The 22111-nt window shown below is 41.4% G+C and overlaps 1 protein-coding gene across 17 annotated transcripts in view; it reads right to left on the reverse strand.

Annotated features, from left to right (window-relative positions):
* The window catches only part of RBMS3 (RNA binding motif single stranded interacting protein 3), a 695185-nt gene that overhangs the window by 333664 nt on the left and 339410 nt on the right, over positions 1–22111 (reverse strand). For 15 of the 17 annotated variants that reach the window (XM_038175453.2, XM_038175454.2, XM_038175452.2 and 12 more), the window contains one exon: positions 12583–12752. In XM_038175453.2, the coding sequence (XP_038031381.1) occupies positions 12583–12752 (170 nt within the window). The remainder of the gene's footprint in view (positions 1–12582; positions 12753–22111) is intronic. The other 2 variants (XM_038175455.2, XM_038175465.2) reach the window with 1 other exon arrangement.

Raw genomic sequence — 22111 nt, forward strand, 5'->3', positions numbered from 1 at the left:
ATGGGGTCCTTGTAAGAACTTCCCCTTGTCCCTGCTGGTACAGAAAGGAGGACCAGAAGCAGCGAGGAGTACATCAGGCACCTGATCCTCATCCATTTCCAACCAAAGATTTTTTTAGGTGATGAAACTAGTCTTTCTTAACAAATTTTGCTACAATTTTTGGCAGAACTAGAGAAGAGGAAAAAGATGAACAAGACCCAAAGATGGTGATGGGTTTTTTGTTTGTCTGTTGTTGAGAATTCAGCTTCATTCCAGTGACTTGACTTCAAACAAATACGAGCAGTGTCTTAAAATCAAAAGGTAAATTAAAAACCAACAACAAATCTTTTCAGTGACTGAACAACCACCATCCTTGCGGAGGTGAAAACAACAGCTAAAAGCAATCCTAAACACTAGTTTGGAAATCAAGAGGGGGTCTTAGCTACCAAACTTCAGCTTGGTCTGGAAAAAGTTAACACATCTAAAGCCTGATGCAGCACTTCAGCAATACTGGGGGGGAGGTGGGAGGGTGTTAAACCGCCCAAGCCAAGAAATTCGCATTTAAAGCTCACATTGTCCAGCTATGCTCTCTAAATTGTGCCAGGATTTCTTTACATAATTCTCGCTTATGCTGGCTGGTGCTAGCCAAGGAAATCCTCTGCAGACAAGCAGGACGATCCCCTCCGCTGCAGGCTCCACAAACTCATGTGCTCTATGGAAATTTCCAAACACCTCGGCCCAGCACGGGTGAGTTCAGGATAAAGTTTCAAGCCTGAACTCTATAATTTCCTGTCTTTTGCTAGTCTACACAACTCTTTAATGTTGCTAATATCATTTTTGTGGGTGTGATTGAATTACCCGCGACTCTCGATGCCAGCATTAGTGGATCTCTGTGTAACAGGAGAGCACGCCTTGCTGCTCATGCTGTTACTAAACACCATTACGCAGAGCAGCTGCAGACCTCCTGATTGCAGGACAGGAGGGCCACCTCATTAGGAGGTGATGGGCACTTCACTGATGGCACAGGGCCTCACCCTGAGCTCGCCTCGACAGCCCCACGGGATGGCCTGCTGCAGAAGCAGCCCCGGCCAAACTACAAGTGCCCAGCCCCGGGAATCTGCTGACAGCCCTGGGACCCTGCTCGCAGGCTCAGCATCCCGAGTCCTGTGCGGTGCCGCCGTGACTTGGCACGCCGATGCGATAGAGATGTATTTGCTTGGCGACATTTCGACTCCAGGTGCAATGGAGGGCTGCTAAATTCTCTGCTGAGAGCCTGCCTCGCGCGCTGGTGACAGCTACTAACGAGTGGCGAGGTCCTTAAAATCCCTTTCAGGAGTCTTCGCAGAGAGATTAAAATGCCACTGGTGCGTTAGCTGGAGCAATCCTAGGACAGGAGATTTAACAGGAGTGTTCTCCTCAGCACACTTGCCCTGCTAACCAGAGGTTAGTAAACAAATGATAGATCCCCCTTTAGAGGGGAATCACACTTGGGAAAGAAAATGGGGATGGAGAAAGAGGTAAAGGAGGAAAAAATACAAATAAACAACACAGGATGAGGAGTTCAAGGCTGTTCCATGTTGCTGGCTCCACACTGACCGAAATGTAGTGGCAAACCCCTACACCCACAGATTTGCAATGTACTTTAGTCCCCCATCTTGCCACTGTGACCTGCCTCATCCTCATGCCTTGTGTGCTGGCTGGTTTGGCTGCAACCACTCTGCTCCAGCACCAGTGAGGACTGAGCTCCTGCCACTCACCTGGCAGCCCCACATCCCCAGCACACCAAGGGAACTGCACATCATGGACAAACGATCTGCTCTCCCAGCAAAGAGAAATCCTTGGTTCTTTACATTAAAGTGTGGTAAGAACAACCAAACAAATGCAGGAACCTAACAGGAGCTAACAGCAGCAAATCCATGTTTCCACAATGCCAGCTTTTTCTTACCACCCACGGAAAACAGAGATGAAGCAACTACAGCCCCTAAAAGTGCTGACAGTATTTAACAGCTGCATCGTTACAGTCTGTCTCCCACATCTGTAAGACCTGCAGACACGTTAGTCCTATTCTTACTGTAGGTAATGAGCAAAATCATGCCAGGAGTATATTGCCCTTCTTTCATTGAAATCCCCCTAATGACTACTTGGTCATACTCCATTTTGTCCCATTGCAGCCACCAGTTTTCCCTCCCATTTAGAAGCAATTGCTATGAGTTCATTTTATCCAGGGAGTTAGAAGATTGCCCCATATGAATCCTTCAAGCTTCCTTGAACTGGCTGTATGATTATATATGTGATAGGAATTCATTTGTCATGCAGTTCATACAGCACTTAATAAACTGTATACTAAAATATTTGTGCTAAGTTATCATGGGGTAATTAAAAACATCATAACTGTACTCTATTTAACTGACAATTCTAAATTTCATGTTGATTTAAGTAAAGGGGAGGGGACAAGGAACATTAAAGATCTGTAGAGAAATTAAATTCTAAAAAAAAATTAAAATAGGTATGGCTTGGATCCAAATTTCTAGCTTTTTAAAATGAAACTCCAAGGGTGCTGGAGTTTTCTCACTGGATAGCTTTTTGTTACGCAAAGCTGAGGATGGACAGACATCTGATTTATGGCCAAAGGTAATCAAAACCTCAGAGGTGGAGAGAAAAGCTTCTGGTTCTGACACAGCTTTGGTACCAGGGCGCCACAGTCTCCACATTCTCCTCATTACAGTCCTGCTCCAACACTATGCCAGCCTGTGAATATCACTTGTCCTGTTCAGGAACACAGATATTGCATTTCCTCCACTTAAAGATACACAAACAGATACAACTACATAAACTACACATAATACTAATCTCTATAAATTTGGAAGTGATTTCTAACCTCAAATAATTATTTTTAAAAACATTTAAATGACCCCGCGATGTCATCAGTAGTCCTTGATGAAATTATCCAAAGGCTGGGGAAAACTATCGCGTAATCACAGGCTTAAACACTTCCATCTATTTTGATTATAAAAGAAAGAAATCTGAAAAGTGACTTGATTATAGTGCATAAGTACATCTGGGAAGAAAATGTGAGGAGAGGGAGAGAATCTAAAAGGTCTTTGATCTGATTACTCCAGGAACCAACAGGTGAAAATCTACCCTAGAAAGTCGATTTGTAAATTGGTCAGAAATTCTCAATGGGGATCATGGTTAGGCAAAGCAACAAACTGTTAGCCTTAGAGGTAGTTTTGCTATTGTTTTCCTATCTTCAGATGCAGAGGGGTGCTTTTCTGGAAGATATTCTTAGCATAAATAAATTACTATATTCAGTCTGATAGCAAGTGAGAGATATTTAAGGACCTGAATCAAGCAGAAAATAATGCTAGATTATCCCTTGGCCTCTTCTGGATCCTAAATTGTATGAATCCATGAATTATTTTATCCCTTTTAATTACTAGGTGCCTACTATAAAGAAGCCAAAAAGTTAATGTTCATTTTGAATCAGTGAATTAGAGAAAATAATTGAAGTTTCATAATTGGATTATAATCCCAGGAGTACATGGAAATGCTGAACTGAAAAGATGAAGTAAGGAAAGCATGTCTGTTCCCCCCCACACCTTTTTCTTTTTTTTGAGTGTGATCACCAGGCAGTAATAGCCATAAATGCTGCACTTATTACCTGTATGACACTGAAACAATAACATGGCTCTGATCTTGCAATAACTGCTCTTTGAACAGACTGCTGTGCTTCCACAAAGCTCATGTGACACTGGGTATCTCTTGGCAGAAAGCTTTTTTTTCTGAATAGAACCTGAATTACCTAAATTGTCACGTGGCTGTTACCTTCTTTATTTTATTTGAGGTTGCCACCAGATGCTTTTCACATAATCCAGGAGAACCAGAAGCAGAATCCAGAGGTCTCCGCTTTCCCTGCAGCTCGTGACGGGGACACAGAAAATACACGGCCAAAGAGAAAACCTTTTCAGTGAGATCAACATCTTTTAAAAATTAAGCTGAAAACATTCCATCTTTCCGGTCTCCGTTTTATAACGAGGCAGACAGAAAACCTCTGACGCAGTTGCAAAAATTCTAAGAAATTCCCTCTCTAGTGAACATCTTTTGAAAAAAATCAAAGACTTTTTAGCTTTTCATATAAATCTAGCGGCAGCGCTTGTCACACAAATAATTCTGGGAAGTTACCAAATACTTGGAATGAAGAACATTGCATGCTACATAGCACAGAGCTCTTGTCGATGCTTGTTTGGAATGGTATGGGAAAGGCTAGCAGCTGAACACAATGACATTTTTGTTTTAGTGCTGATAATATTCAATAGCTTTGCCATCAAAGCTGGCCTGCCACTTCCGCTTGTATAGAAATTACAGCCACATCCTAAGATTCCTGCCATTAGCTGGAAGCAGTGCCCAGGTTATTCCTGTTTAGGGAGGGAACAGGGGGGTTATTAAGCGTTGCTGGTATTGTTTCCCTACAGCACAGCTTTAGGACAACATATTTCTCAAAGAGATAGGAACCTCATCTGCAGCGTACCTTCTAGAGAAAGGCTACAAAAACATTTCTGCTGCACATGTGTCAGAACATGAACGGTGTCTCCATCATCCTCTAAAAGTCAGTGACTCCTAAGGAGGATAAACAACACCCCACTTGGAGAGCTTCCTTCTCCACACTCCATGCATTTGTACAGCCATCATTTCTGCCCTCCCACTGCTGCTATCAATTCTCTAAAGACAACAGCTCGGAAAGACCCACTGAAGTAGACACTGAAGAATTTAGGACAGCTAACACCAAAAATGCAAACAAATCTAAAAGAGGGCAGGGTGAGCTTCAAAACAGAAGAGCCAAATACAACCAAAACTTTCCTTGCCACAATTCCCATAAAAGACAAAACCACACAAAGGACAACAGGGTGGTAAATAAACAGAAATATCCCTTTTTAGAGGGGGATCACTCTCAAGAAAGAAAATGATGCAAAGGGAGAGGTAAAGGGGGATGAAATTAAAAAAAAAAAAAAAAAAAAAAAAAAGAAGGAGGAGTTCAAGGCTCTTCCATGTAGTTGGCTCCATACGCATCAAACTGTCCCAGACAGTTCAAACACCCACAACCTCTGCCAAATCATTAGTGCATCGAAGGAACCTCTTCACTGGAAAGCAGAAACTGAGCATCTAAGTTTTACAAACTGCCTTGGGAGGGACTGGAAAATTCAGACTCTATAGTCTCACAATCATGATGGCTCTTCAACAGAGCAAGACCCACATTACAAAACCAGACACTTGTCTGACAGACAGAGCCTATCTGTCCTTTGGATACTTTACAAGTTATGAGTGTTTTCAGGTTCTTAAACGCTTACAGCAATGAGGCGAAGAAAGCCCCACAGATGGACCCAGTGGTGATGCCATGGTTGACTGGCTGCACACAAAATATGCTAGAGAAATGTTGAAAGGAGGAGGATAAGGAAAGACTGGGAACACACAATCTCAGAACAGGTCAGAAGCAGCTCATTAAGTGTGTTTGCCCTCTTTCTATCTCAACACCCCTCCTGCACAGTAAGCAAAACAAGTGGCTGTTACAGCCATGCCCTTCACACAGCTACACAGAAGACTCAATATTCCTGTTATGAACCCTCTGTTTTTGTGTGCGCGTGTGTTTTTTTCCCAAGGACTTTAATTAAAATTCATCAGAAGAAATGTTTTCAGCAGCAGTGTCTGAGAATGCTGCCTCCTCCCCTATCTTCCATTAAATCAGGCTCATCCAGCTTGAAAGGAGATGAGAAACTCTCACTGACACTCTGTCACACTCCAGTGAAAAGACGGGCACATTCAAAACAGGGAAGAGTGCAGGTGCTCATTTATTACTTTACGCAGATTATTTTCCTGCCTTTCTTCCTGACAATGCGAACGTTCACATCCCAGATGGAGCTCTCTGTGCTGCTGTGGGCATTTGCTGACCTAGGGTTTTGTTTTCCCTGATGAAAGAGGATAGGTAAGAAAAGGATCGGCTCGCTGCTTACTGGGGCAACTTTAATGTTTGTTTTTAAATAGAAGACATTTGGAGATTATTGTAATGGGGAATGAATATACAAACATTTTTTTCAATAACAGGTGAAGTAGAAAAACACCCGTGCACATCCACGCCCATATTTACACCCCGCAAAGAGGTACTGTCTGTATAACTGAGTACAAAACTGCAAAACAACTCCGGTGTAATTCAAGTTCACCGAAGCATACCCTTTTGGAGACAGGGAGCAACCCCTAAGTGTTTCTAGCAGCATTAGCAAGGACCATTACTATGAAGATGTTTTCAGTGCTACAAATAACAAATCACATCTACGGAGTCATGTTCCTTCTCTTCTTCTGTGTCTACTTTAGGCATCCTTTTAGGTTGCTGACCTAAAATTAACCCCAAATTCATTTTTTCTTCTCTTTCCTCCCCATCTTATTCTTCTTTCAGGAAGTCCCTGATACAAAGTGAAAGAACCTGTGAATAATACAGATATCCCCAAGCAGGCCCATCAGTGTGTTTCAGCCTGATCTGAACAGACACATTAAAGTGAGAGGAACAAACCCATGTAGTTCCCTCATTGCTTTGAGTCACCGTATTTAGCCGAACAGGGCACCTTTGCTCTATTTGGTCCAGTGGTACACCTTTCCCAAGGCCTTCCTGTCCTGATTTCACTTGGAAAAACAAAGCAAATCTATTTATGATTTCTTCTTGTTGTTGATTGCCTGTTTGTTTTTTCCTCCCCTTGAAGTATGGGCATTTCTTTGCTTCCCGTGAACATTGATCTCTTCAACAGACTTTCACAGCTCTCTCAAAGCCATTCACAGTTTTCATATTACCAGGATATACTGACCCAAAATATCCACTATGGTATAAGCAGGAACTAACCTATATGATGCCCCATGGTTCCTATACAAGCTAATCCCACTGAGTGAGCGCTCTCACCCTCATACCCTTTCAGTCTCTGAAGTATTGCAGAGTGTCAAGTGATGCTAATTATAGGAGAGATGTGGATTATGCATTTTTATTATTATTATTATTCATTTTTAATTAAAAAAAATCACTGTACTGCTACACATCACAGACAGTATGTGCTTTGTCTTCACCAGGGCCAAGATAAGAGCACCTATTTACACTGGGTAAAAATTCCTTGCAGAACACAGGGCTTACTTTAAGAATTTTTTTTGATCTTTTTGGTTTTGAACTTGTTATGGAGATTTTACTTAGGTTAAAATGTATATAATTCACAGAAATAATTTCTAATTAACATACTAATGCAGAAAAAAAGAAAGGGAGGAAGCTCTCTCCCCGCACCTTCTTGTCATCAGTTCTCATATAAAACAAACTTATTTTCACAAAAGGAAAATAAGAAAAGAATGGCCAGGAGTTTCAAACTCTTCCTGCCTTAGCACACGGCAAAACTGGCCTTCATGAGTTTGCCATAAAGCTCACTCTAACTGAAAATGTTGTACTTGTTGCAGCTATTAACAGGAGACCCTGTCCTGAAAGGCACCTTGAACCCCACTGAAACCTCAACACACTCAGCAGTTTTCTGTGGGGGCAAAAGGAATGCACAGAGTTCATTTCAAAAATAGTCCAGCATTTAAGTAATGTGTGTATTTTCAATTAATAACCACAGTTACATTATCCTTGGGGCTAGCCCTTTAGCAGAATCCAAACAGCAGCGGTCGGAATATTTATTCAGAGGTTCCACAGGGACAACAACAAGGACGTTCTGCATGGGATGAAAGGCTAAAGTCTCACACTCGATGACTTGCCAAGGAGACAAATCATGACACCTTCAGCCATAAATACAGAAATAAATAAATAAATACAACAACAAACCAAGAACAAAAACACATCTTGGGTAATCTGTACAAGATATGGATCTAGAAACTATTCAGAGAAAAGAAACACTCATGGCAATCACAATTTGGTATAGATTTCCCATATCTAGAATACCATATATCTCTGAAATTCTGGTTTATCATCCACAAAAGACAGCTTGACCAGCATGCAGACTTGCTGCTCTTTAGGTATGGCTATTTTTCCCACTGTCGATTTAATCAAGTCCTTTTATTTTACCCTGGATCACAAAGAAGTCCAGTCTTGGTGAAGGACGACGAGATAGCTAACCCAACCAAGAGCAATAAAGCAGATGGAAATAGAAGATTCCTGAAGGTATGTTATTGGTGCAAGCAGGGAGGATTCAATCAGGATAAAAACATAAGTAAGCTGAAACTATCAGGCTTCAGAAGTTTTAAATAGCTTTCTTTAAGACTATAGACTGGGCATGAAAAATTCATGACTTACTCAATACTGACAGGGATTATTTTTTCAATACATTCCAATGTCTTAATAGTGCACTGCACAAGGTTGTTGTTGTTGCTCATTTATTATTGTTTTCTTTTAGTCAAATGTTGTTTTTTAAGCCAACTTTTCAGAATTTTGTGTTAGTCCGGGGTGGGGGGAAACAGGACACATGACACACAAAAAGGTACTTTTAATCTCTTTTCTCAAATTCCCTTTCTGTTTTCCAAAAATTATTTTATCTATTTAAAGAGTTTGGGGACTGTCTTCTTCAGTGCACACATGTGAGAAAAGACAGACAGAAAGACCAAAATCCTTAGAGGGAAACTGCAAGTTTTTGAAAAGAAAAATGTTTCGAAGTAATAAAGCTTAAATGTTTAATTTGTGTGTGAGTTTTCTTTCAGTCTACCTCCACTGGGACATATTTAATAAGAATGTGATGTGTCCAGTACACCAACGAGGGACTAAGCCATCTGTGTATGTTTTTAAGAGAGTTTTGGAACTCTTCTGGATCAAATACAATACCATGCATGAAAATATGAGTGACAGATTATGAATATTTCAAAAAAAAAAAAAATACTTTGCTTGTACAGAGATATATTTCTCTCTATAATGTACAATTTTGCATGTTAAGTTTGGTTATATTTCCTTTTGATGACGAGCATATTTTGACCAGAATGGATCGTACTATTACAACAGCAGTAACTGCACCTCAGAGTAATAAATGCCAGTGATAAATCTAAAATTATTTTGATGGAATATTTAAAATCAAATTTTTAGATTAACAAGTTCTGATGATCAATATGCTCACAGATGGGTGTGAAGCCTCTTTAAAAATAATAATAAACAAACATCAAGAAAGGTTAAGAGAGGCCATGGTTCATTTTTGGAAGTCTCTTTACTCGCTTTTATGAAAACCCAGGAAAAACATACGTATCTAAAGAATACCATATTCTTGTTTGCTAAATAGTCCTATTCACACTTTTTCAACATAACCTTTGACAGCATCATTGTATAAAGTCCCAAAAGGTACAGTAAAACCTAGCAGCTGTCTACCGCAAAAGAGAATTTGATGCAACTTTGCTGGACACATGTTAAACCAGATACCAAGGATCTCAACCACACACAGAAAGAAAATTTCCAGTAGCATTTTTTTTTTATTTACTCAGTTACTGTACAGCCTATGATGACTTGTTTTCTTTTAGTTATATGAACAGTTTGACAGATTACCGTGACAAGGTTACTCTTAAATTGATAAAAGGTTTGATAGTGTCGGAACATTTGTCAGAAATGTCTGACACCATGTGTAATGGACTCTGCACTTCAAGCATCAATGGCACTCCAGTCTGCTGTTTTCTGTTTAACGTGCAATATGTACCACCTAAAAACACACAGCACAAATACAGAAAAGCAGGCAGGATTCACCAAGACAGCCCCTCAGTTTAAAAAAAAAAAAAAAAAAAAGTCCAACGAAAGTGTTTCTCTTCCATAACCTGGCAAAAAGCAATTAAATTGAAAAAAAAAAATAATACAATGTTAGGCGTCACATAGAGGGTGGCCTTCTTGCTGGAATAAACCTGGAAATGGGATGTGCTATGATAAATACACATAGCCACAAGCATTTTCAGCATTCCCTGTACTTCTGAGAGAGAAATATTGTGTTTTTAGAACATCATTCCTCAGACCTGCCAAATGTCAGACACTGCAAGTGACAGTTGTACTGCTGGCAGCCTTGTCTCATGCTGGAGCAGAGGAAATGGGTTCAGAAGAGCTCACTTTAGGCACTGGCAGCTAGCCTAGGGGAACCAGTGTCCATAAACTAGCTTTGGTGAATACCTTCCTTCAAGGCAGCTCTCCAAAAACCCTGTACTGCAAATAATACGGTGGTTTACGGAATCCAAATTTTTACCTCATATCCTGTAACAAATTACACTATTACTTCTATGCAGGAAGCCCACAAGCTAGCACCTTCTGCTGTTTTGTGAATACTTAATACACTAAGTCTTTAGTGTATGTATTATCTTTCATTTGCGTGGTGAGACCCCAGTTTTATAAGCTAAGAGAAAATGTGTATAAAAGACAACCGTTTCTAAAGACACAAATGTACGTCTTGCTCATGTAGCAGCAGATTGCTGTTACACATAATGCATGTTTTGAAAACAGTTAAGAACAATGGGATCTAGACATTAATTCATCTCTACTATGTAACCATCTGTAAAGGTAAAGAAAATGTCTTGCAAACTATTAAGAATCTACATGCTGTCATGACAAATTCTTCTGTTTTCATATATTTAAGTTTTCCTATGTCATCTTTCCCTTTTGCTTTGCTAAATACCTTTAGCACTCTTAAGAAAAAAAAAAAAAAAAAAAAAAAAGAACAACTATCTGGTTTCTCCTCACTTCCACTCAGCCAAAGGATAGAAAATCAGCAAAATAAATGTCAGCATTTTTCTTAAAGAGCATCTGTTCACACAGGAACTCCATGATAGCAAGACAAAGCCCTCTAATCACAGACCAGATTAAGTTTAGTGGAGCACATTAAAAATTGCCAAAGGAATTTGCCAAAAGGAAACTCTCAGTTGATGTGCATTTCCCATACGAGGACAAAGGGGTAGGGACACTCTCTCTGAGCTGCATTCAAGTAACCCACAGCCATCTTATGCCTCACACCATGACTGCAGCACTAAGCGCTGCTGCCATGAGGCTCCTGTAGGAATAGTTAGTTCATTCCTGATCAGCTGCTCAGCTGAAAGCATTTGTCTGAACTTGGAAAGGGTCAGGCTGCAAGACGATGTCTAGCAAAATAGCTTTCCGAATGTCAGCAGAGCTACAGTCAATTTATACCTGCTGAGGATCTGGCCCTTGAACTGGGATTATCTGTGACTGTCACAAGTGGGAAGTGTCAATGGATATGGTTCGTACAAATGTCAGGCAGGTATACTAACAATTCCACTTGCATCCAATATGAAAAATCACCAGCATGCTATGCTGCTGTGAACAGTGAACCACTTCAAGCTGTACTGACTTCAGCAACAGAAAGTCACAGGGAAGAGTCCCAAGCTAACATCATTTTCTTAAAGTTCATATATCACTTCAACAAGACTTCTGCTTCCACTCCTGCTCGGTCAGGTATGCATAAGGTATATTTTGGGAGGTCCTTCAGCACTTCTGGTGAATAACAGGAAGTGCAGAATGACATAAATGTAACATCCCATTACATATTTACTCCTATGCCAAACTTGAAAACAACAGCAGTTTGGGTTCAGGTCAGTAGATGAGCCACAGACTGTTACCAACATCCATTTTTGATCCCTATTTGAAATGCTGATGTGCAATGAAAAAATATCAGAGATGTTGTTGTTTTTAGGAAGAGACTATTGTATGACAAAAGCACTGCAGTTATGTATCAAAGAGTGGGTGGATTTTTATTTCTTTAAATTTCTCAACATTTTTATTTTTAACACAAAAAAACATTACCCGAAATTCTACCCAGGTGATCTCTGCTTGGAATCTCAATCTGGATTATCCCCCTCCCACATCACCAATAATAATCGAGACATTGGAAGTCCAGTCAGGTCCTCATATCTACCCTTAGTGCCCACTAATAGGTCAAGTGAGAAGGGTTAGCCAGCTGCAATCTTTTTGGAAACAGCTCTGTTGATGATGCATGAGGAGCAAAGAGCTCCTTCCTACTTCCTTTCCAGTTTTAACAGTGTTAAAACACAACAAAATTGATATTTATCAGTAGAAACTGTAAACATGACTCTAGAGATAACAGAAAAGTAGAAGGTGCTACTTTCTACATCATCAGTTCTCAGTGGAACTGCAGGTAATGAGATGTTTGCTACAAGGACACCTTCCACAGTTTTCATACTTCTCAATCTCTGAGCCCAGCAATGTGTGACACAGCAACTGAAAGATGTGATAAATGACTGAGGTGGGAACACCCATGTTTTGTTGTGCACGAGGTTATGATTCACAGATTATTGTAACTATAAAATCTGTCATTAGGGAGGTTTTCTTGCCATGCAAATTTTTTTTTTTTTTTTTTGTTAACCGTAGGAAAGAAACCAGATAACTAGAAGTTAATGTGAAGGTCCTCATCATCTCTCCGTCCCTTAAAACTCATTACCAAAAGGTTTTCAACAGGCATTCATTATCTGTTCAAACACGAGGAATAATGGTTAACCTTCAAGCGCATCAGTGTTCTTTTTTTTGTGGATAAACTCAAGTGTTAATGAAAGGCCAGCTTTAACATTTTCTTGCCCAAAGACACCGAGTATTTTAACTGCACTTACGGCTGGCACAGCTTGATAAGGTCCTGGTCAGTGGTGCCGGGTGGAAGGCCTCGAATGTACAGGTTGGTTTTACTCAACTGCTCTCCGCTGCTGTTGTTGCTGCTGTTGTTGCTGCTGTTTGTGCTGGGGCTGGGAGGAGCCATGGGGTGGGGAGCTGGTGCATAGGACTGCTGGAAACAGAAAAAGAAAAGAGGCTGTTACTGGGCTTTGTCCTGATAGCAATGAATGAAGGGCATTCCCCTCCTGTCCCCCTGCCCACCTCCAGCCACCCGTGCCCATCGTGCAGGCACCCAACCTGGGCCAGCAACACCCCTTGGAACTTAAAATGGGGCTGAGATTTGGGGTTCAGCCAAGGCTATATAGTGCCTTATTTCACCCTCTGTGCTATTGTTTAGAGTGAAATTAAAGTAGCTCAATTATGAGTCTATTTTATCTAGATCCCAAAATTAGCCTCTGAAATGATGGATACTCAGATGTAATTAGCATTACAGAAAGAAGTTAAACACAATCTGCTTTAAGAATATTCCGAGATAAAAATAAGAATATCTAGCCAAAGGTATGGGAACTGATACCAGAAGCCTAAGCAATCTTTCCTAAATACAAGGAGCCTCCAGTGCACGCAGAGCCAGGTGGCAAGGAGCTAGGCAGCCTGAGAGGGGAAGAAACAAAGCAGCCTGGAAACACTCTGCCATTACGGATGGCTTTCACAGCAGAAAACAGGGTTTGGAAAATAAGGTCAGAATAGCACCTCCCGCTCTTAGGAACTTACCCACTTCTGAACAACCACAAACCACACACAACCCACTGAGAAGCATCACTTCAGAAGGGAGGCATTCCCACGGGGAGAACAGTATGCTCTCCTTACGCTCTGGAAAATACATGCTCTGAAAGAAGACGCACCCTCAGGCTATAAAAATTACCTAAGCACCTCCAATATGGGGCAAGAGCAATGAATTTAAGCTGTTTCAACCATCCCCAGCTCACTGACCATCAGCGTGCCTGCTTGCCTGCCAAGACAGAGGGCTTAGCAGGGAGAGGATGACTCCTGCCACCGTCACCTGCGTGGAAAAGCTGAGGCACAGGTGAAAGAGAAGTCTGGGGAGCTTGGGGATGCGTCAGGGAAAGGCTGGTTTCTGCAAGAAAATCAGCACATTCTGGTAGCAGAATGCACAGATACAGCTGCAGGTGAATGGTGGGTCAATGCTAAGCTAACCACAGTGTGCTAATGGCCTAATAAAGGCAAAACATACGCAATTTTCAGTATAGTAGCAGTGACACTTTAGTGACTTCTGATATATGCTAGGTCTGCACTTAGGCCCCGAATAGAGAAAATATTGAAGGCTGTAAGTAATTCTGATCATGCTAATCAACTGTCCCTTTCATTTCGGTGGCCCTACTTTAGTGCTCATAATTATGTACATAAGAAATCAGAGCCTTGGTAGGAGGATATTTTTAAATTAGTGGCTTTAAACTCTTTCAAACAAGCCTCTTTTACCTAGATGAGTCAAAAAAAAAAAAAAAAAAAAAAAAAAAGAACTTAAAGGGAGCATCAGTGATTGGTGAAGCTCAGAGGCTTTGATGAAGCACAAAGCCCCGTGCTTGCTGTGATGCCTTTCCCGCTGTCTTCTCCCTCCTCCTCCCCAGTTTCTCTCATGCCAACCAGGTCGGTGGGCACACACCATTTGAGTGTTAGGACAACACAATTCCTCTACAATCCAGCCGGGTTGTAATGCGACTCAAGTAGGATCCATTAAAAGGAAAAATCAGCTTAATAGACAGTGGGATCACCACACTGGCAAGTAATGACATTCACTCTCATCTCCAGTAACAGAGAAAGGGCAACGTGCTTCCTTCCCCCAGTATCTGTGCAGATACTTTTGCTGACAATCAAAAGCACTTAATGCATACAGATCGTATTTCCCTGCACACACACTTTACCACTGGGTAATCCTCATCCAGCCGAGCTTCAATGTCATTCCCAGACACAGAGACTCGGAGCAGCAGCCCCGAGCTCCAGCACAGCGAACCGCCTCGGCTGTGCCCCAGTGCCATGGGCACGGCCGGGAAATCAGCTCCACGCTGTAGCCGTGATCATGCTGCAGACAATGGTAACCTCCACCGAAGGCATGAGGGCAGGCATCTTAAAACATCCTGGCTGAGAGCATATTTAAATCTCTGGATGCTCCAGGGCCATGGCAGAGGTACATGTGGCTGCGGCATTCATTTAGCTTGAGCATAGCACCAGCACAGGAAACATCCCATGGTAATTTTGCACATTTTCAAGATCGGTAATGTTAAAAAAAAAAAAAAAAAAAAAAAAAGTCAAGGTAACATTCTCACTCCTTTACCCTCCTACTTCCAAGTTTAACATACACACTGCATGCATGCGAATGACATAAGGACACAAAGAAAGAATGTTCTGCACGTCAATAAGGTGCTGTGTACTTTAATTATTAATTGTTGTTATTATATATGTCTTAGCGGGGGATAATGGATAAATGGCCTATTCTCACACCAACCTAATAAGCAAGAAAAAAAATAATAAAGTGGAAATATACCTCTGAAATATAAAGGGCAATTTTCACTCTATTGTAAGATCTTTATCTTCACACAGAGGAAAGCACTAGGGGCCTAATTCTAATTTAAGCCTAAGCCATTTTATCCCCCTCAGTAAGCTGAATGGGGACCTAGAAGTGAACCTGAATTGCATTTACACTGATTTTTAAGGCCACTGCTAATAATAATAATAATAAAAAAGTCCTCGTTACACCCCAAGAATTAGGCCATGGGATAAGTTAGTCTCTCAAGTTAGAGCTGAAGCAGCCAGAAGGCAGGTGCAAATGTCCAGGCTCACCACAGCACCCAGCGAGATGTTTCACGGGTTGGCGGAGATGCGGCCGTACTCCGCTTTGGAGGCTGCTGACCTTCTCAGACCAGCGAGCGCTGCTACACTCCCAACCCTCTCTTCGCTAATAAATCTCAGGCACTGCAGCCCACAGTAATTTCCATGCACATCCAATACCCCAGAACAGCGTCCGCAGAAAGATTACAAAATTGCCTGTACTAGGGCTGATGACATCTTCTGGCCAGTCGCCAGGCTAAAAGCTTCAGGTCAGAAGAAAGCTTTGAATTCTTGTTTCGTGAGCCGAGGAGCACACGACTGATGGCACAGGTATGCATTTCGCCTCCAAATGAGCACAGGCTCTGTTTGTTAATCTCCACCTAATAAGGGGAGTGAAAGAAATGAACGGCAACCCGCTGATGATCCAAGATACAGCCCGCTCGCTGTGGGATCCCACACAGTGCTCAAGGGGGGCAGCTGCATGCACCTGATGGCTGGAAATTTGGGTCTGGTTCTGATATGGGCTCCCTCTGTGGCTGCAGGCAGTTAACGCAGTTAACTTCCATGCCACAAGAGCCACGAGGAGCACAGCACTGACTCAAAAAACCCTACCACCAACTGCAGACATCTGGGAAAGAAGTTTTCCCAGCATGGCCAAGCACTGGACTTGCAGCACTAGGAAAAAAAAAAGAAAAAAAGAATATTAAGCAAAATCTACATGGTTTACTTCAAAAGGCAGCTGGAATTCGGAGCCGACTTGGCTGTTAATTTTTCACATATCCAATGCAACCAACTCGTTTTTCAATTCTCATGCTTCATTATTCAATGGGGAGTGTGAGGAGAAGGAACCGGTTTGTAGATCATTCCAAGCAGCTTATTAATTTAGCACGGCTGGCTAATAGGATTTGTTTTCATCTTTGAAAAATGAATGAAATTTCTTCTTTTTCATTATTTAAAAGTAAGAAATTAATGTGCTTAATTCTTACGCAGTCTCAGGAACACACCCTTGCTCTTATGTCCTAGCAGCGAGCCCTCTGATACACAGTGCCCCATGCGCACAGCTAAGCATCAATAATAAGACACCTTGGTCTTTCTTACTCAATAACCCAGAAATGCTGAACCAGAAGCCTCTTTGGTTACAAAACGAACAGCACTCCTCCTTCCAGCATGCAACCTCCTTACTCAAGGATGGTATTTTTCTTCCCATGGCAACCACAGCACTCATATAGTTTTTTGCTCGCTGCAAGTTTAGTCTAAAGCGTTCTTCTTCCAAAGCAATACACTCTTTAAAAAGGCAAATTTTAAATATTTTTCACATACAATTTCTTCTGGATGGGAATCACAGGCCCCAGATGCCAAGTTGTAGAGTCTGCTTTATTAGCAGCAGCTGGCTCCTTGGCAGGCTTCTGAGGCAGTCGGGCTTGTGGTTTTGGAGTGGCCTCAGAGCCTAGGATGCAGCTGGACAGCTATGCTAATGGAGTAGCCAATTTGGTTGTATTCACCTTTGGTTATCCCAAGTTTGTACTCTTTTATCCACTTGAAAGCTAAGTCTTGGAAAGATTCCCCAATAACACCGATATGTTGACTTTTCCTATCAAAGTACATATTTTTTAATAAAAACATATATATATGACTCCAACATGCAGTTCTCCATTAAAACATGTGTTATTTAACCAATTGTGAACACACACAATCCATTTCACTTTGAATGGAGTGTTTTCCAGCTGCTAGCTTCATCTCTCTTAGAGTCCAATTGCAACACAATTCCCTTAGCTCCTGATTGAGAAGATAAAATACGGCAAAGTAAATACAAATAAATTGTGCAAATATCAGTTTACAGCTCACACTAGCAAAACTCTCTTCTGTTTACACCCTACTGTACAAAGAAGTAATTTCTGAGAGCTGGAGGGTTCTTGCTGGCCAATTATAGTAATGATGAGAGGATGCCACCAACTTACAGACCTGTTTATGGGGTTTTGTAGCTGATAGAATGACAAATCTCATATTAAACCAACGATGATCACAGTTGAAGAGAAATCAGAGAGGCAGGGTAAATAGAATAAAAAGAATGAGATGAAAAACACAGCAACTCTTCTGCCTTAGGCTGGCATCCTCAATGAAGAACAGCACCACAAGGTAAAACGTATTTCATGTCCACAGCCAGGTAGAATAGAGAAGCAAGTAAGAGATGAACAACGGAACTGGCAACACAGAAACCTTCTGCATTTTTAGAAAGGCTGCAGTCAGAGGAGCTCAAGTCATAATTTTCTTCCAACGTGCCACCCCAAGCCAGTCATTTAGATTCCTTATGTCTCAGTTTAGCCACCTGTAATGATTCTTCCTTACCTTTACGTGGCTTATATAATGCCCTGTGATTACTGGATGAAAGACTATCGAGGACTGCAATATTACTTAAAACCGGGGAAAATATAGAAATGTAACTTAACAATGCAATTATTCCTGATTCTTTTGTAGACAAAAACGATTTCTGCATACAGTAATTTTGCTTCCCTATACCTAAGCTGAATGAAATCATTTCAAAGCTGAAGAAAATAAAATGCCAATTGAATTAGCTTTCTCATGGATTATATATATATATATTTTACAAAACAAAATTAAACTTAGAATTACTGAATGACAAGTGTTCTCTTGCTCATGCTTCTTGTATATATTGAACATTTTTATTTCCATTCTGTTCCAAACAATATCTTTAGGCCACAGGAAAGAATTGTCGTTATGTTTGGCTTACCTTTACTTTTCCCACAAAAACAAAAAAATCACTTCTGAAAAATGACAATCATTTAAAAATAAAAGCCCTCTAATTGGCACAATAGTCATTCTACAGTCCGATTAAAGCTGGAATTTGATGGGTCAGTACGGTACTTTTTGAGATCTTTGTTTCACACACAAAGCTGTTGAAATTAGTAGGTTAAATACTCCTGAGGCTCGCAATTCCCTTGAAGCCAGCACGAAGCACTGAAGCTTCATAAAGCACAAACTGAGGAAGAATTTAGCTCAGTTTAAGCTCAGTCTTCTCTGCCCTAAAATACTTCTCTTCAAATCATGACTGCCTACCTTGTAGCATTTAATAAACAGCTACAGGTAGACAATACATAGGAAGCATCCAAGGGAAGACTAAATCCTTTATTGGACTGTACCTGCAAAGTGCGTCTCATTTTACACAATTCTACATCCATTTAATGCATGCAAATGCATTAACAACAAGCTTCTTGGCTATCTTTAAGAGCACCGAAAGTTTACAACTGTTAAGCAGGGTGACATAAACCAGAAGCCTTATTTTTTTTTGTTGTTGTGGTTTCTCACTGATCGCAATATCTTCTGTTTCCCCTATGATTGACGTATTTCATTCGGCTGTGGAGTCAATCTGTACGCCACCCAATTTCCCACCATTATCTAATGGGAAACTTCAAAAGCAAATAGGCCAGGTGGAAAGCGGCTGATTTTGAAATGTGATGAAGTTTAAAGAACAAAGTGGATTAGAGCACGTATTATTAGGATAGACTGATGGCCATCGCTCCTGAGGATGAGCAGGCCTCAGCAAAAAAACAGTGGAAGGCCCAGGAAGGATGTGGAGATGGAGAACATCATTTGCAGGCTGAGAAGGCCCTGACCAACGCTGTTCCCTGGTTTTGGCCACTGCAAAAATGTAGCTGCAAAGGCACAGAAATCAGCCCTTTGCCCTCCCCTCCCTACATTTTGCTATACCAGCAATAAAACTACTCATCTCTCACAAGCGATTTTCTGTTCCCCCCGCACTGCCTGAGGCGCTGAGCAAAACTACAGCAGCTTCCCTGAATTTAGGGCCTCTCACATCCAGGCAGGAGGGTACAATTTAGTCCTTAGTACTAAAAAGCCAAAGGCTAGGAACAGAGCCATGTCACCAAAAAATATTTTCCGCTCTGGAAAGTAACCTCCCCGGCCTTGTCCCCTCCCATGTGCTTGGTGGCAGGAGGCCCCCGTGGCAGATCTGGAGCATTATTTATCTCCCAGCACGGGAGGAGAACCCTTCCATTGGATAAAGTATTTTGGCAGGTTGGCAACCTTGTAAACAATAACCTATATTCTTTGACATAAATTAGTGTTATTGCTTCATTAGCCGATCCATTCATATTTTATTGATGTACTGAAACTAAATGTGAACAGAACCTAGATCTTAAAAGTACTAAATCCGGGCAATCTGGACTATAAAACATTGCAATTCCCCCAGCAAGAGCACAGATCAAAATATGACAGCAATTACTGCCTGTGATACAACAACTTCATGGTGAAAAAATTGAGATAAAAGTAACTTTAAGTAAGCAGAGATTATTATTTGTGTTTACATTTCCAAGCATTTTGGCACTATGGTGATGAGTTTTCACTCCATATGAAGTTTTGGAATAAAAACACAGACTGAGAATCTGATCATTTAACTCACCAAATGTTTGCAAAAACAAACGGGGTTTTGGTTCTAAGAAGCTAAATTTACTCTCTGGGCATTTGTTTACGTGTGGCAGACTAAAAGTGTCTTGGAAATGAGATGTAGGAGGCATGTGCTGTGTTGTCCTGCTTCTCTGCACCCAGTCCACACATACCACCATGTCAACACTGATGCAAGACCCTGAGCATAACAAAAGCCCATCACATAAAACTGAACTTAAAGCACAGAAGAGAAACAGAACATCTGATATAATCTTTCCTCTCCACACGAGAACTCGGTGAGCAGAGATCAGAAGCAGATGTTTTCGTGTTTTGTGGAACAAAAGACCAACTAAAAAGGTTTGCTTTCTTTTTTTCTTCTTCTTTTCTCAAAAATCTGAGAGATTCACTCAGTTTGTCTTTCCTATGCAAGAATTCAGTGGGAAATCTGCCACTTAACCTGCAAATTACTGGGATGGAGGAACCAGAGGTGGCAAAGCTCCCCAAGAACAATCCCCATCACCTCCCCACCATGCCACAACACTTTTGTAGGTGTGTACGGGGCACCTCTTCCCCCTCCACCCAACCTTATATATAAAGTTGAGCTGTGCCTCTCCTGCTGCAGCCAAACCAATCCACAAGATACAGAGTTTGGGAAGGGTCTGTCCCAAAAACAACAGCATGATGCCATCGGGGCAGAATTTGGGGCATTCCGCAATAGCTGGAGCTTGTGCTTCCCTTGGGGCCCTTTGGGCTACAGCAACACACATCCCAGGCCAGGGGCCAGAGGATGCCCACAGAAAATATGAGCCATCACAAGTCTCACCACATTTTTGCTTCCAGTGCAAACTCCTTTTACAAGTACTTGATAGCAAACAGCTTTTAGAAAAAGTGCCAGTACAAGTCATTACAGCTGATACCTAGCTCTTTGCATAGGGAGAGTCAACCTCATGAGACAGATGCCTGTAATGTCATTTAAAGGACAGCTAGAATGCCCTCTGACAGTAAGCTGATACTGCTGAGAGAAGACTGATAACAGCAGCTAGGATTTAGGCATCAGCCTACAGGGGTAGCTGGCCAAGGCGGTGCTGAGCACCCTCATGCTTGGGACAGCCCCAAGTGTGGCACCGCTGAAGGCAGCCAGGGCAGCTGCATGTGGGATCACCAAAAACAGTGCCACAGGAGGCAGCCAGGTCTGAAACCCCATGTTAGGAGCCCCTGTGTCTCATTTTAGGTACTTTGCATTCTTAAAACAAGTTGTCTGTGAGACAACGTGAGATTTGTAATGAAGTCACCATTACATGAGCTACAACACTGCCTGGGTCCATGCAAAAACTGAGGTGAAGGAATGGATTTGCAAACCTTCAAGAAACTTGGTGATGAGGTGGATGCTGCAGGCCTTCATCCGGAGAAAAGCAGCTTTGAGCATCACACTACCAGCATCCCAGGCATACACAGCTTGTTTGGTACCTAGGAGGGTCGCCAAGATTTGCCATGACAAATTTTTGGATTTAAGCACTTGCTTTCTCAGCTAATTCACTGAGTGCTTGAACTCAAATGCCAAGGGAGTTTCAGACAGATGAGTACTCTCCACTCTGTTACTGGAGAGTCTTTCTGGTGTCCTACAAAACCTCCAGATTTCATGCATCAGGTATGTGAGGTACCGTGGGAAACGCTATTTAGTTTTCTTTGATTTAACAAGCATCTACTATAATTTACGTTTTCACTTTTTTCCAGACATCAATCAAATCTACTTGAGGCAAAATTTACTAAATAAACTAAATAATGAATGCAAAAATAGAGAACCTCTTTATTGTACATTTGGGATTTTTAGAATTACACTCAATTTATTTACAGCCATTTCTATCTTTTTCTTTAAAATTCAACTTTCTATAAACGATGCTATTTTTGAGGGTTAATTTGCTCAAGCAGGCTGTGAAAGTGGGAAAAGAATAAGAAGAAAAATCATTCGCCTTTTAATCTATGAAAAAAAATATTTCCTTATTTTAGTTTCCATTCATACGCTTATTATGAAATCAGACATACCTTAGACTGACAGTCTGAGCACTAAAGCCAACGGGCACTCAGGAGGTATTCTGTATTCACACCAAATGCAGACTGAGCCAAAAGGTCCAAACTGATCAGACCACCCTCAGGCTTATTTGCCCCCCTCTATAACTAGATTTCACAGCAGCTATGGCCTGGCATGCACTTTGTTTTCATGACTGGAGGTCCTGAGAATATCCACAGGTCTACGGAATGATGAAA

Source organism: Anas platyrhynchos, chromosome 2 (assembly GCF_047663525.1).
Source record: "Anas platyrhynchos isolate ZD024472 breed Pekin duck chromosome 2, IASCAAS_PekinDuck_T2T, whole genome shotgun sequence".
In the NCBI taxonomy this organism is placed as follows: domain Eukaryota; kingdom Metazoa; phylum Chordata; class Aves; order Anseriformes; family Anatidae; genus Anas; species Anas platyrhynchos.